Source organism: Ambystoma mexicanum, chromosome 9, assembly GCF_040938575.1.
Source record: "Ambystoma mexicanum isolate Mex_15411 chromosome 9, UKY_AmexF1_1, whole genome shotgun sequence".
NCBI lineage: Eukaryota > Metazoa > Chordata > Amphibia > Caudata > Ambystomatidae > Ambystoma > Ambystoma mexicanum.
In genome coordinates this window covers 260,074,032-260,090,763 of record NC_090931.1, presented here as the reverse complement: position 1 = coordinate 260,090,763, position 16,732 = coordinate 260,074,032, and the positions used below count along the sequence as shown (strand labels likewise).

General features: G+C 44.3%; 1 protein-coding gene across 4 annotated transcripts in view; it reads right to left on the bottom strand.

Moving 5' to 3' along the window:
• SGSM2 (small G protein signaling modulator 2) overlaps nucleotides 1-16,732 on the bottom strand; it is a 1,574,436-nt gene that overhangs the window by 796,269 nt on the left and 761,435 nt on the right. For all 4 annotated transcript variants that reach the window (XM_069614582.1, XM_069614584.1, XM_069614583.1 and 1 more), the window contains exon 4: nucleotides 10,283-10,444. In XM_069614582.1, the coding sequence (XP_069470683.1) occupies nucleotides 10,283-10,444 (162 nt within the window). The remainder of the gene's footprint in view (nucleotides 1-10,282; nucleotides 10,445-16,732) is intronic.

The window sequence follows — 16,732 nt, the reverse complement described above, 5'->3', positions numbered from 1 at the left end:
GGGAACCACCACGCCAGCTGCAGAATTATCATCTGCAGAAAGAGAGGGAACCAGAGAAAAGGGTTCCTCATGTTGGTTAAGAGCCTCCTCCACTTTGTTTGTATAAAAAGCATGGTTATCTTCAATCAAAGAGCTATGATATAGTTAGATACACTGCTGAAAGAGCAATTTGTCAGCAGTGCGATTGGAGAGGAGCCAAAAGATTGATGGAGGCAGTAAAAGCCCATACCAAGGTAGGGCGTGCAACCTGTGAGAAATCACTGCACCATGAATAATGGAGGATGCAATGTCTGCCTTCTCAACCAAGCACCAATTGGGCTTCAGGGTGTGGGCAAATTAGGTGCTGAACAAGCAGGCCGAAACGTCATAGAGAAGGGAACGACCATATGGTCCGACCAAGTGACCTGAAAAGCCAGAGAAACCTTAGTCAATAACTCAGAAGAGAAGATAAGATCCAACATATTGCCTCTGAAGGTTCATGAACAAGCTGAGCAAGACCTAGATCATTCAAAGCCTCAGAAATCTGGGCTGTAGCCGGGTCAGGAGGGGAGTTATATTTGAAACTCAAATCCCCCACTAACAATAAATTAGCGGATCTTCCCTGAAGATCAGCAACAAGCTCTAGAAAAGAATCATAAGAAGATGGATAAGGCGAGGTGGCAGATAAACAACCAAAATATGCAATGCCACCCAAATCGGAATTGTTCAATGGACCAACAAAGCTTCCATCTTGGTGGAATGAATAAGAGGAATAGGCACCAATATGAAATTAGATTTATCGATTAATGCAATCCCTCCACCCGGGTGGGTAGAGATCCGCCTACATGGATACAATTATAATTGAAATGAAATTCTTTCAACAAGTTCAGAGAACTAGAGGGTGAGGCCATCCAAGGCCCGTCCAACACCCCGGACGAACACAGACAGGCTTAACTTTGGCGCGACATCGGCACGTAAGGCGCAAGCCCACTGCGCCCATCTGGTGTGCTTTTGGGCTCCACAATTCTCATAAACACACATGGTATCACTAGTGCCAATCCCTGTCATCCTGCCGAACGAAGGGCAGCAAAGAGAGATTGCTTGGAAACACAAGTGTGCAGAGAAGAACTGAAAGAAAGCAGTGTTGAGCCGGTTCAAGCCCAGTGGAACTCAGAGACCAGGCCATCTTCCGTCGTATAATGGCTACAAAGAACAAAAATGAAACCAGAAGAAGTGAATAAAATAATAATAAAATAATTACATTTGTAACGATAAAAAGACAGAAAGGCGTCCAGTCAACTGCCACAACCTGAGCAACCGGCACCTAAAAAGAACTAAAGCCAACAAGAAAGTAATTAAAAACAGAAAAACCCAGGAAGGCTCACAGCCGTACCTGTCAGCAGCTCCTAGGGCGACAGGTGCAGGAATAAGAACCTACAATCGCCAAGCCCCATCTTACTGCCGGAGGGCAGTGAAGAGAGATTTCTCTGAATACGAGCCTGCAGAGAAGAACTGAAAGAAAGCAGTACATAGCGGGTAGGATCCCAGAGGCACTCAATTGAGGACAGGAAACCTCCCGCCATCGCCATATAACGTCTGCAAGGAACAAAAATGAAACCAGTGGGAATAAAATAAATAATTAAATCTGCAAGCATAAAATAAAAAGAAAGGCGCCCAGTCAACAGCAGTTAGATGTGATTCCATCGAGATTTTTTCAACAAGTAGAAATCATCACATTTTTTTTGTGGGACATTTTACCATAAATGTAAGCGGGGAGCCACCCTACCTTTTTTATTACCCTAACTCACCTCCCCACATACATTTGCGGTAAAATTAATTGAAACAATTCAATTAATTCTCCCTCGATGGAAAAACCTGCAATGGAATCTACCTATCTCATCAACAACCACTTTCTGTGCAACCGGCACCTAACAGGAACTAAAACCAACATGAAAGTAATTAAAAACCCCGGAAGGCTCATAACCGTACCTGTTAGCAACTTTCCTACTGTCCAGAAATAGTACATTTCCTTGACACCCCCGTACCAATAAAAGATGGCCTATTACAGACCACAGTATACCGCAACCCAACAGACCGGCCCAGCTATTTGAAGAGTGGCAGCATCCAGCCAGCACACACAAAGCATGCCACAAAATTCAGCCAGGCAATATTGTAGTAACGCATATGACATACAGATCCACCGGGCAACAAGGATCCCTGCAGCAACCTCCAGGAATATAGAACAAAAAAGGCACAAACTCGAGTGCCACTGGTTGTCACATACAATCCAGAGTTGGAATCCCACTGCAGGATTGCTCAAGAACTGCCAACCTTTCTGGAAAAAGATGAACGACTGTGTAAGGTTTTCCTTGAAATGCCCCTCCTTGCTTTCAGACAGCCAGCTAATCTCAAAGAAATGATGAGAAGCAATTTGCATCCACATTGCACACATAATGGAACAAGGCCATGCAATGACAAACAATGGCTGACCTGTCCACATATCTACAGTTGAGATACAGTCAGGATGCCCCACACATGGCAGGATTACAAAATTAGAGGAGGTTTCACATGTGTATCGCGCAATGTAGTGTATCTAAATAAGTGAATGAAATGTTGCTTGGGGGACTATTATGTTGGGGAAACTGTCCAGCAACTACATAAGCAGATGAATCTACACAGACAAAACGCTAAGCGATGAAGTACGGGCACACCAATCAGTCAGCACCTTTTGGAACCAATCACACACTACAAGACTTTAAAACTGCAGTGCTGAAAGCTAGCTTTAGGACAAGTAACAAACTTTCATTCTCTGCACCCATAGAGAACCACAGGTCAAAACAGTTTAATGAATCCTATGAATATATCCCTGAAAACTCTGCCTAAAGTCTCCTCCCAGGGGGACAGGGAAAGGCAGATGCTTCCTGATCCTGACCTTGGGGGTGGTGCTCTGCGGGAGGACCACCTGGGAGGAGAAAAGGCTCAGGGAGGTCAGAGAGGATTCCATGGGATCAGACGCACTATTTGTCTTCCTCTAGAGAAGGTGATGATGTAATGCCAAGATATGTAATAGCGTGTTGTAAAACCACTCACGCTACGCTAGACCTTAAAGGAAATAAAAGACCTCTAAAAATTCCAGAGACTTGTAGAACTCGAGCCCCCTGTTGCACTCACAGGGACAATGAAAGAGAATTCTTAGAAAATAACAACCAATAACAACCAAAAAGAGTTGCCTTTCCCTTTTCAATCAGGTTTAGCAACCAGTCTTCATACTATTCCTATAAAACATGTTATCAAGAACAAATTGAAGTGTGAAAGTGAACCTGATATGAAAACGTAAATTTATTGTTAGGGACTTCAAGTCCCATAATCCTTTAAGTACTATGATGAGGAAGATGACTGAAAAGGTGCAGTACTATAGGAGTAGTCAGCTCATTAATGTAAATGACCCACACCTGAGGGAGTCTGAGAGGCTTAAAAATCCCCATCAGGTGCAGGGAATGGAGAGCAGTAGCAGGAGTGGCAGGAGAGAAGGAGAGAGCAGTAGCAAGAAGCAGAAGCAGTGTGGTGTATGCAGACAGTACAAAATGCTAGAGGAGAGAGAAGGCACTGGAACCATTGCCTGGCAGAAAGCAACTGTCTGTCCTGAGAAAGTCTGTGACTCTCAGATCCTGAATTGCAGAGGTTGTGCAGCAGGAAGCGTTCAAGAGGGGAGATTGCCCTCTGGCGATCAAGTCTGCAGCGGCTGCGCAGTGGGAAGCAAAGACAAGGGAAGTTTCCCCTTCCAGGAGGCCATCACAGGTGGCTGCCATGCACCTGTGGGTCTCAAGGTTTCTGGTGGCTGGCATGCACCAAACAACCTACGTAGCAACGAGGGCTCCATTTCCCAAAGGCATAGATGGCAGCGAAGAAGAGGTTTACTGCAATGTGACAATCCAAACGAAGAGGAACCCTGCAAGTGGCGAGAGGAAGAGGAGAGACAGCCTTACCTGCTGAGTTCACAGCCTGCATGTGAACACAAAGCCCTCCTTTCCTGTCAGCATATGCAACGAAAGTTTTCAGCTCATGAGAGGTGCTCGCGTATGATTGAAAGTGATTGGGAAAGCACTTTTGAAACTTGTGCTATTAAAACCAAGCGAAAGCAGTACTCGCGAGAGAGGAAGCCTTACAAAGTACTTTTGAATACCAAAGATCTAAAGAGAAAAACTACATCAGTCAGAAGCAAACAGACTGTAATATTATAAATGTGAGTCCATGGAAATCCCAACAGTATAAAAAGGCAATCTGAAAAAAGGGAACAAGCATTGCCCAAGCCAAAAGAGAGCTAAAACCAGATAATTGCAAAATAAAAAAATATTGACAATTGCAGAAAAGGGCCATTTAAAAATGTATAGACAGTGGTAAGTGTTGCTCGTATGTTATCCACCTATGGTGAAAGTTGGCGTGAACTCACTTTATACAAATCAAAGGAACGGAAGTAAAATACCCTTTTCATATCAGTCATTGGTAACTTGTGTAGTGGGGAAACAAGAGTGTCACAACAGATGCCCTTCTGACAGAGAGAGATCCAGAGGGAGAGGAGCATTATTGTGAGAAGAGTGTCACAAAGCACTAAAATAAGTTTTGTATTCCCTGAAGAGTTGTTGGAAGTTTTAAAGTTGCCATTTGTTGAACAAATTGACGTTGTGGTAAAACATGAATCAGATGATATTTAATCCCAAAAGCAAAACTGGATGTAAATTGCTGTTCGGGCAGCGGAGTAAACCTGAACTACAAACTATTGAGGAAAGTGGGCCTGGTGTGGAGTACATCAGGTGGAAGTTGAAGAAGTGCTTAAAAAAGGGGCCTCCCCAATGCCATCTATGTTGAGTGTGAAGGTAAATGTAATTGTGGCAAATCATTTGAACTGAGATATAATCTATGTTGGTTGTGATACTAAAGGTATAGCAAAGTGAATGGGGACTGTCAATTAACCAGTTGAAACTGTTAAAGGTGTACCAGGTTCGGATCAGCTGACATGTTATCAACTACTTAAGAGATTGTGTCAAGTCATCCTGAACAAGAGCATTATTGTGGCTATTTATCAATTGAAGGATTGTTCAAAGAATGAAAGAAACCTTCTATTTTCTGAGTTGACGTTCTCTGTTGATGAAGTGAAGTTAAACCAAATGAAGTTGGAACTTTTGTTGAAAGCTGAAATAGACGAAACTGACTTTGGAACTTTGTGTAGACAAATTGAAGTGGAAACGGACTGTGTTTGAACATTACTGAAAATCAGGATTTCCTTGGTTTCCTTTCCTGATCTGTGAAACAAAGACCACTTTAAGACTTGGGGAAGGGGAATTCGCCCAATTTACAAAACAAGACTGTGGTCATATTTCAAATACAATAATTATTGTTTGTTGAGAAGTGCTGTATATTTCCTTGTTTACTTTCTGTATGTACAAGTGAGAGGGACAGAAATCCTTTATTTGAGTCGTCCTTTAGTTTCTTTTACGCAGGGAAATCCTCATCAGGGTAGGAATAGTGAGGTGTTCACCCAACCTAATTTGCAAATAAAATGGCAGTTGTTGAGAAACATTTACAAAGTTGTCCACCTCACATTTCTGACGCCTCACAACAGATAGACCTGTTTTTTCCTATAGCATTTTCTATGGCTGTTGACTGACACATCCCCAGCCCCATATGCTTCTCTGATGCAATGTTATCTTGCTGGACTCCCTTCTGCCAAAGCCCTTCCCAGCTCTTAAAATGCCCCGCCCCACATGCTTCCCAGAGGCTAGTTAGTGTTCCTGTTTCATGCCAAACAGGATTTTATTCCCCCCAACCAGATGTAGAGAAGCACACTCAATACAGCGGTAAAATGACTAATGGTCCTCCCTCCTTATTGGCCATGTAGGAGGACAATACTGAAAATGTGACCAACAGCTTGCATAATGTTCTAAATACAATTGTCCAAGGTAGGTATGTAAAAGTACTTATAAAGTGCAAACTACGGCCTGGGGGCATCAAGGCTCTGAGAGGAAGAGAACTGGAAAGCCACAAAGGAACAGTTAAAAAGAACAGATGGGTTTTCAGACTCCTCTGAAACCCAGCATGATCAGTAATCTCACGCAACATAGGAGGCAGAGCGTTCCACAAAGAAGAGGACAGAAATGAGAAGGAACGTCCACCTAAAGGCACTCTCCGATAGTGAGGATGTTTTAGTAAGTTTCGAGAGGCAGAGCGAAGGCACCTAGTAGGCTGATAACAGAACACCTTTTCCTGAAATACTCTACTCCTATGCTGTGAATTGCCTGGTGAGTAGTGCACAGAGCCTTACATTTAATATGGGAGTTCACTAGAAGCCAATGAAGCTGATGTAACATGGCCTTTGATGAAGTAAGACGCGAGGCATCCAGCGCCAGCCATGCTGCAAAGTTTTGCAAAGTTTGCAGATGCTGGATCTGAAAAGCAGGTTTTCCCAGATATACTATTACAGTAGTCAAGCAACCCCATAATGGAAGACCAGACCACCTGTACTCTGCAATCAGAGGGAAGGAAAGGAAGAATCTGATGGCTTTTAATTTGGCAAAACCGGAATTGCATAATGAGGTGATATGTGCATCCAGATAACAAGAGCTTCAACTCTAAGCTCTTTACTGAACTACTAGGAGTAGGGCATGACCCCAAGGAATCAGGCCAAAGTTCTGTGCTCCAGTTGGTATTAGGACTGGGGGAGCTGATCACCAAGACCATGGTTCCCCATTCAGTTTTACCCAGTTTTCTGCCATCCAGTCCCCAATTCCTGAAAGACAAGTTTTGAGTTTACCTGAAGACTCCAAAGCCGGTGAATCAAGATGGAACACTAGCTGCGTGTCATCAGCATAGGTGTAAAAATGCACCCCATGTTGAGAGAGGAGATCCACCAGAGATATAAATTAAAAAGAAGCAGAGAAAGAGAAGAACCGGGGGGGACACTGCATGAAAGAGTGGTTGGGGTAGAGAGATAAGACTGTAGGGATACTGATTGCAAATGGTTTAATAGAAATGAGGAACACCATGCAAGAGGAATTCCAGAAATGCTGTCCTGTCCAGTCGTTGCAAGAGAATCGCATGGTCAACTGTATCAAAGGCCGCAGAGAGTTCAAGGAGAATCAACACCCCGATCTCTCTGCGGTTCAGAAGCACACAAAGTCGTTTAAATTCAAGACCATGACAGATTTAGTACCCATCCGAGGTCTAAAACCTGACTGAAGGGAGTATGCAAGTTTATTAGTTTCCAGGAAGCGCAAGAGCTGAGGTGTTATGATCGTCTCCATAAGCTTCATAAGGACTGGAAGGAGAGATATAGAATGATAATTGACTGCTGAAGATGGGTCTGAGTGAGGCTTCTTTAAAAGAGGAGTGACAAGTGCACGTTTCAGCGAACAAGGATACCAGTAGTACCAGATAAGAAAGAATGCTGAAGAGCATCAGTGAACAAAGGTATAATAATTTGGGGAAGCACCTGAAGATTATGAAGGGGAATTGGGTCCATGGGCGAAGCTGAATTCAGTTTTTTTTAAGCGCAGTCACAACTGTCTCGTCTGTAAATGGTTCAAATTTAAAGGATCCTGCAGAACTGGTCCATATGGGAGAAATGACCCTTAATGAAACCTTAGGGCAGCTCGGAGTGTCAGTGAAAATAGATTGTCGAATGTTACCAATTTTCTCTGAAAGGAAAGCACTAACGGCATCACATTGAATTTGAGAACCTGAGGAATCGTTTCCTGATGGGGGTGGTGCAGATAGTTCTTTCGCAACTCTAAAAAGCTCATGTGAGGAGCACGCTGCAGAAGCGATACGATTAGCAAAAAAAAGGCGACTTTGCTTCTTTAATCACACAGTGATAAGAGTACACTCCTTATGTATATGCTAATTTAGCTTCAGGATCATATTCATCGCGCCATTGGCGTTCCGCCCGTCGACAGGTCCGCTTGCAGACCAGCAGGTTTGGATTGCACCATGGTGCTGAGGGCTTAGAGTGACATAAACGCGTCTCCCCTGGACCTAGAGTGTCAGCTACCTCAGTCATAGCATTAATCAAAACTGTGCCGCGGTCCTGTCCCTCTGTTACAATAAACTGATTAGTGCCAACCAGCATACAGTGCCACAGCAGGGGGCCGGGAGGAGCCGTGAGAGCAATAGCAAAAAGCAAAAGAAAATGATCCGACCATACCACTGGAAGTGGTCATGTGACCAACACGTGACTGGCTGCGTTTCCTATCCTAAACTGAAACTTAGGTGGGCAACAGGCTTAGTGGATGTGAACATGCAATTGACTGTGTCTAAAGCACACTGACCTTTGGTAGGTTTACACATGCTATGACTGAAAGAACCCCATTTCTTTATTCCCCTTTGAGAGCAGCCCAGCACTCTTTTTTTTCTCTTGCTTGCATGTCTTTTTCAGTGTCCCACTGAAATCTTCGTGGCTGGAATGGGACGGGGGATCTTCTGAAGTGTGAGGATCCTTGTTAAGGAAATCAATCAGAAGCAGACATAAACAGATAAGGCTTTGCAGAGGTGAATCCTTGAGCTGCCCTACTATTACAAAGCCTCATTCTCTTGCAATGCCAGATGAAGTAATCTGAAGATTATGAAAGCTTGCAATTAAAGGGCTTTGTTAGCCTAACCAAGGTATCATCTTGTTGTCTTTTTTGGAACAACACATAGTTAAGGTGAGCTGATTTATCGCAACAAAACCCTTGCAACTCAGTGGATATCGGAAGTGATGACCATCTTAACTCCGAGTCTCCACTGCAGCTGTTCTCCATGATGCCATTTAGTATGTCATTGTGAATCTCCTTTTTGAATTAATGTATGTGCTCATGGGCTTTGCAATGAGGATTAAGACTCCGATTAAGATGGTCTGCGCTTCCCACACCGACTGATTTCAAGGGTATGGTTGTGATAAATCAGCTCACCTTAACTGTCTCTTAAGAAATGTTTTTTCAGTGAATTTCAAGGCTTTTGTTATTCTACATTTTCTTCGGCCAACTACACATAGCTTTTGGTCATGGCTACTGTACATGTTGCACCAAACATTTTAAAAACAGAGAAGCAACTGGTCACTGCCTTTGGCCATCTCCTGCAGCCTGTGCATGCTAGCCGAGGCCCATAAACCCCTAGCAACCAAATCATTTGCACCCATCACCCACCAAGCATTATCAACTGACCCTGCACACACCCTACCTGTGCACATAGTAAGTACTCCACCATTATGCTGTAAATGTTACGGTAAATGAATAGTTGCCTCTGCCAAAACTATGAAGTTCAATCTTAATATGCTGTTCAGTTTTGTTATGCAATGCTATGTCAATGCTGCTACAATTAGCGTGCATGCAACATATGCTATGCTATACTGTACTGTACTATACTGTACTGCACTATGGTGTTCTTAACCCGTTCCTTGTGCCATACCTGGGGTAACGGTCCGGCAGCCCCAGTTAATGGCTGAGCGAAGCGAGAGCAGTTAACAAGGGCACTGGGATGTTACCCCCGGTATGGCCCGTGGAACTGGTTAAGAACACCATTAGCACACCGCGTTACCAAAGCAGCAACCCGGGATGTACAAAAATAAAGCATTTTCATTCATTGAACGGGATGCCGTGCGCGGGCTGCAGAGACGGCCATCAGGCGGGCTTGGAACGACAGCTAGATCTGGAGGGTCAGCCCGCATTTCCAGCCTCCCCATTGGCCAGCTGCCAACCACAGGGTGCTAATAAAGTTTACTATGCTATAGCATACTATAATATACTATACTATGCTATGCTATATTTTCATGCAATGCTATTTTGATTGTTATGTAATCCAATGAAAGTAAAGTTGGAATCTATACTCTCTACTGTTATTTTGATACAAAATGTAGGACTCTGGTCTACGAATCCAACCACGCCACACTAGTCGCATTTTAGTTCTCTATAAATAGCCACCAACGGTACCAATATATACACCACTGGCATTGCCTGATAACTAGTGCTCTTGGATAGTCATCATAACGTGTATAAACCTTGTTCCTCTGTTTATTGTAGTCTCACATGTGCTATGACCCTGCTTTTAAGGTATTCTTTAGAAGGCTGTGGTCTTCCAGGCCTGGAGGAGTAACCATGACTAATAAGGGCCCACCACTTAGGAGGCCAGGAGCATAGACAACTACAGACTTAATTACATTAGAACTTATTTGGTCAGCGGAACGCATGTCACTGACTTGGTTTTGAAACAGTCAGCAATCTTTTACATTGAAGTTGCACCAAGTATTGCTAAGGCCATGGTAAGTGGCTCGTACCTGTTGTTGTCCACAATGTACTGCACAATCTTGTCCAGCACTTTCTCTATTAGGGCAGTTCGGACCCATATGTGCTTCAGGGCCTGCGGTGTCAGCGGCGTGGCCTTGCTTGTCATGGAGGTCTGGCGTTTCAACGATTCCTGACCATTGGACAAGGGCTTCCTAAAAGGGAGGAAAATGGGGACACATATGAATCTTGACACATGGTGTCTGTTGGCAGTGAACTGGAAGCGGTCTTGAGGTCAAAACATTTTCTTCCTTTGCCTTGTTTTGTGCTCTAAACAGTAATTACACAAATTACTTTTATGTGCTCACTTGAGAATGAAAACACACTACTTATTACAGTACATAACAGCAACATCAAATATGAATAGCTTTCAGCAGAGGCGCAGCCAGGACTTTCTAACAGGTGGGGCCTAAAGCTAATGTAGTTGGACCCACAGCAGTCACATTAACATCTGTAAATGGCCACACAGTGCTGCAGAGTGGGCATTTATAGATTTTAGATAAGCCTTGTCCGCTCAGGCCCTATCCTGGCTATGCCTCTGGCTTTCAGGTGACCCATAACTAGCATATTATAGATGGATAGAGATAGCCACAAGCTTGATTAATACACTTTATAAAGATTACGGAAATATCTAGTGTTATGTTTAATATAATTTAATATCACAAACCATCAAGTTTGCACCATACATCACCCAGTGAATGGAATCAGCTATGAAGTGGACAGATTCTCAAAACTTTTTTTGGGGCGACATTCATTTAAGCTATTTGTAAGTTTAAGTTGCCCTCATAGAAACCTGTGAAATGGTTAAGTTGCTGTAATAAAATTGTTTTAAAATTTGGGAACAAACTTTGTTAAAGGGACGTTATAGTTGCAGTGCAAAATCTAAAAACCAAAGAACTTAAGCAGTTACGGTAAGCTACGTATCCATAACACGAGCCCCGTCCATGCACTGCTCATACTGAAACACATGACATCACAGATAACATCACAAATAGCATTCCAAAAGCCAATGTCCCTTTGGTGTAGGGTTCCGCAATGTTTTAGGCCTCACCCAGCAAACCGCAGGAGACATTGCGCAGCGAGAATGAACAACACTGTCACTGTTTTTCTGTAAATGTCAATGGTTTTTATAACTGAAGATGTTTAATGCTGTTCCAGCACTGCATGTTAGATATTAAAAATTCCTCTTTAACCTGTAAGTAAGAACTATAATGTTTCTTTACCCAACATCTGTTTTTGCACTGGTGTGTGTCACTTTGAGTGCATGCTGAGGATACAAGCTATGGCTCAATTGCCTAGATCATGAGATCCGGCCAAGCCCCAGACCCCCCAATATTCACTGGACCTGGTTTGCGGCCTGACCCAGTGTCTACGATGTATCGATAATCAAACCGTGGGCCACTGTCCATGGCTTGGGACCATGGGCAATGGCCATAATCACTGGGGCGTAGGCTTCAGTCATGTTGCAGGCCCCACAGAATAGACATTGTGGCTAGCCTGCAGCCATATCCAGAGGCCCCTTTATCCCTATAGCTAATACCTGGATGCCAGAAAATCTGCCCACTGTCTGACTTAGGCACCAAAGTTATTTCACTCTTTTATTTGTGAGAGATACCGTGAGACAGAGAGAGAGAGAGAGAGAGAGAGACAGAGAGAGAGAGAGAGAGAGAGAGAGAGAGAGAGGTGGCATTGGAAGGTAGAAAAAGAGGACCTGTCTGCAAATGGTCTGGGGTAAGAGTGCAGTGTTGCAGGTTGTTTCGTCTTGTAAGGCCTACTGCTGCCGTCCTCCGACTAACCAACACCTAACTAAAATCTTCTGCCCCCTTACACTGCACACACAAAACCCTGACAGAAGGCCACTACAGGCCTAGCCGTTAGCACATCAACATTAACCAAGCCACTACTAAGCTCACCTCTTTAGCCCTGTTGCTCTCCCCCACATCAGTGGCCAACCAGATCCAACTTGCTGTAGACTATCATATCTTGGGCTCTTCCCTGTGGATGACATACTCCCAAGTTTCTTCCGCCAAACCCATTGAAAGCAGATTTCCACACAGGAACCGGGTACTTCCGATATGTACCCATCAACACCACCACAGGTTTAACATCTGCCTTTCCCACTGTCCTACTGTCATGACCTCTGCCTCCAAGGTGTCAGACCTAGCCCAACATCCTTGGAAGCAGGGTCATGACCCTTATTCCAGGCACAAGCCGGCCCCCGTAGGGGCCTTTTGGACCTTGTCCTGGCGCCAGCGGCGCCAGGCTCATGCTCATAAAGGGACCCAGTCCCGGCACTGGAAGCGCCGGGCTCATATAAAAAGGATTGGTGCTTGGGTGGACTTACCTCCTGCAGACCATGCTGCTTTCCTACCTGCAGGATGAACTCTTCATCCAATCCTGCTGGGACTACTTTAACTGCTGGGTGGGGCCAGCACCACTCCCAAGAATTACATACTGGAACTCTTTTCTTACCTCTGAAAGCTGTGGAAGAAGACGCCTAACACTACTGAAGGCTATTTAAACCACACCCGATTGGTTTCACGTGCTTCGCGTTATTCTGCAATAGCAGCAGGACGCTCACCGTGTCGGCTCCAGCTGATCTTCTTCTTCTGCACCTGAAAACAGGAAAATCTTCAACTTACCTTCCTGAATCCAGCTCCAGCTTTCCGCGACATCTGAAAAGGAAAACGAGAACATTAGAGTAGCACGAGAAAGTACCAGAGCTGCTCTTACCACCTTCCGGCGCCTTCCAAGGCCTCGTGCTGCGATTCTTCGTTCTCCAGCCACCTGCAACTACAAAGAATACAGGTTAGCGATAACTCTGTGATATCTGCTTACCTGTGCCACGGTTTCCGCGAGCTCCGTTCAGCGCCATTTGTCCGCACCTGTAAAATACAAGAAGGACATTATTAGAGCTCAGGACTCCATTTCTACTCACGTGCCTTAAGTGGTGATTCCTGTCCATCCTCCGGCACAATCCTTCGGCATCAGTCTTCATCGCCGATTGCACCGCGACCTGAAAGAAAGGGGAAAAAGACTTTTAAAAGTGCTTTTAACTTCAGATGAACTTTTTACTTGCCTGCAAAAACTCCGGACTTCTCCACTTACCGGATCAGCATACCGGACCTGCAAAGAGGCAAGATTCTGAAAGGACAATAAAAAGACTCATATAAGGCACTCACCATTCGTGCAGCTAACGACTGTCTTGCCTTCTGGACTCTACCTCCGCAATAAAAGGCTGAACTATCGTCCAGTGAAGTAACTGGCTACAGCACCCCTGCACAGACGCAGGATGGAGAGCGCCGCTTTTACCTACCTAAGGTGAGCACGTGCGGCCTAGGGGAGTTGTAGGAGTGTCAGGAAGGGGAAAGGGCCGAAACCCCGTCAGGCAGACGTTAACCCCTGTTTCTTCTCTGCCCGCAGACATCTCACTCTCCAGATTAAGATCACAGTAAGGAGGGGGCCCTTCCAGGGTGGTGCCAAAGATCTGCGAGTGACTTTGGAAGGTTCGGAGAACGCCCAGACCAGACCCGCGCCTCCGAGGGATTCAGGTGAGCGTTACACCTACTAACTAACCCCACAAGGCCACCAATAGAGGCAGACAGGCGCTATACAAGACCACTTACATTACATTACATTGCCTACTTTGTAGACATTTTGTAGAAAAAAACTATCGATGGATTAACATTAAATTTGTAAAAGCACGCTTTTGGAACACAACACAAATGTTTTTTAATACAAGTAATTCGGTTTTCACAAATGTTGGGTCTCACTGTAACTTTTCCCCCTTTTGATGAAACCGCATACAACTTTCCCAAACAATTCTGGGTCTGGTCTATATTTATTTTGGAACACTTCCTGCAGACTTGTTGAACTGTGCGAAAGTTATAATCCACACAAAAAATGCTCTTGAACATTAGACACGTTTGTGAACATCACAGCAATGTTCAAGAACACCTGAGATGTTTGAGAACATCAGAAACAAAACCTTTATTTGCCATTTACTAGAAATACTACATGCCATCCTCACCACTCCTCACCTCCACAGAGGTTGTTTCATCTGCACAATGTGTAATGTTATGTTTTTTAATGTTTTCTTACAGCACTGTTCGCAGACTACGGGTAAAGTTTGTGAATCAAACATGGAATCCGTTTAAAAATGTTTGGCATTTCCTATATGAAATCCGCCTGCAACCAAATCCTTACATCAGAAAAAAACTAGGAGGCTCCTCTTTCTCCCACCTAGCGGCAAAAACCTCCCGAAAAGGAATACGAAATACCAAAGACCACCTAAAATGTAGAAAACTACTAAAAACCTGGCTCTTCAACACCTCGGAACCAGACGGAAACAACTGAAACAATCAGACAGGAATACAAAAGAACAAGTGGACAGAATATATGACAGCACTGACAACACCCAGGAATGACTAAGGGAAACTCCTGCAAGAACAAGAGAGACAATGCTAGAGGGAATTGAACACGAGCAACAACCCCCATCTTGACAGAACAATAACAGACGTGATTAACACAAAGGCACAACCACCAACCCACCCACTCAGACAGGATTTACGGATCGATCCGAAAGTACTAGTTTACACCGACCACAAACTGGGATGGAGGGGCTGGCCATATACAAAGATAGAAATGCTAAGTCTAGCTAATGTAACATAATGATAGAGACATGAGATACAGCCTTTTTGTGCAGAATCCTAATCACTGATAGGAAGAAAACCATCTCTAAATTGCCAAAGACACACAATAGGAGTGGGCACCTCTCTGAATTACAATTCTACTAACCAACCCCACAAAACTTCTAAAAGGCTCACCACTCCTCACACACCTCTCACACTCCAACTAAACACAACCACACCACTTAAACCACAGCAACCGGCACGCACTTCACCACACTGCAAAAACAAACACACCACACAGACCTTCACACAACAGCACACAAGGGATTCAGACCGGATACTTCACCAAAAAGCTAAGCGAACAGTGTTAACCGAACTGAAGCTGCCAACTGTACATCACAGCTCCCTTGCTCCTCTCCAAACTTTGCCGCACTAATACGCCCTTAACCTACCCTCCTTCTCTTTCAGAGAGCCAGGGGACCACTCCGGTGGTGATAGTGTGCGGTATAAATATCCTTTAACATTAACATTAACATTTAACATAGTATCACCTTTATGCGATGCCCGTAAGCATTACACATCTTCCTGATTGGTCCAGAAGCATCCACAAACACTGAATCAGGAAGTTAGTCCAGAGACCAGACCAAACTATCATTGATTTTTAACCTACTTTTTGGTCATTTAAAAAATAAATCTCTTGGATGGACTAACATCAAATTTCCCAAACCCCACTTAAGGGACTAGGCTGCCACTCCTTGCTCAAGGTTGGTGAAAACCCATACAGCTGTAAGGGCTATAGGTGCGACATAATTTCTTTCTCATTCAAGTTGACGAGGTTTTAAAAAATGTTGGGACCCCACTAGAACTTTGCCCACTCTTGATGAAACCACACCAAACCTTCCAGAATTGGGGCTATATTCTTTTGGGGAATGTTTTGTGCAGATTCGTTGCACGGCGCCAAACTTAAAAGCCGGCTGAAAAGTGTTCTTCCTATGTGGATTCTACAGGGCCGCTATCATATTTATAATTGGAGCACGAATAGATGTGGCATTTTCAGAGCATTAACCAAAATATATTATAAAAGCAGTGAAGAGAACCACTAAATCCAAATCAGCACCAAGGAAATAAAAGCATGGCACACCAAGGCAATAGACTCACCTCTTCCCATAAGTTTTGAGTTCCAATATTGCATACACCATGCATGCAGATCAAAGACGTGAAGTTCTCTGCTCCCTGCCCAAGTGGGACAACAAGGACTGCCAGTATAGAACCCGCTTGCATTGTCACTTATATCTCTAGTCAGGTTACCATGGCTAATAAGCAACAGAGCGTGCATCACCACACCTTGATATGCAGGCGTTCCTCTGTGTTCCAGTTTGCTCCTATCACCAGCTAGGCAACTAAAGGCATGTCAGGGAGCACCTTCCCTGTAGTGGAGCGGAGATGAATAATATTTTAGGTCTGTAGTCCCAAAATGGCTACTCTGGGATCCCATGCGAAACCCTCCCCAATCGCTGATACAATGTTATTGAACACCTAGTGAGATATCTGCTGCGATTCGTAGAAAGAGAACAGGGTCCGACATCAGAAATATTCTGGGACAGGCTAATAGCAGGTCATTAGACATCCCTTACTCTAAATGTCATACAGGTACTTCGGGGGTGTGGTCTAATCGTGGGTGTAGGAAATGGGGGGGCATAGGAGGGATAACCCCCCCCACAATTTAAAGCATGGGGGGATACAATATGATTTAGCCCCCCAGAATATGAAGCAAGTGAAAACAAAGGCTGTTTATTTTTCCAGTTGAGAAGC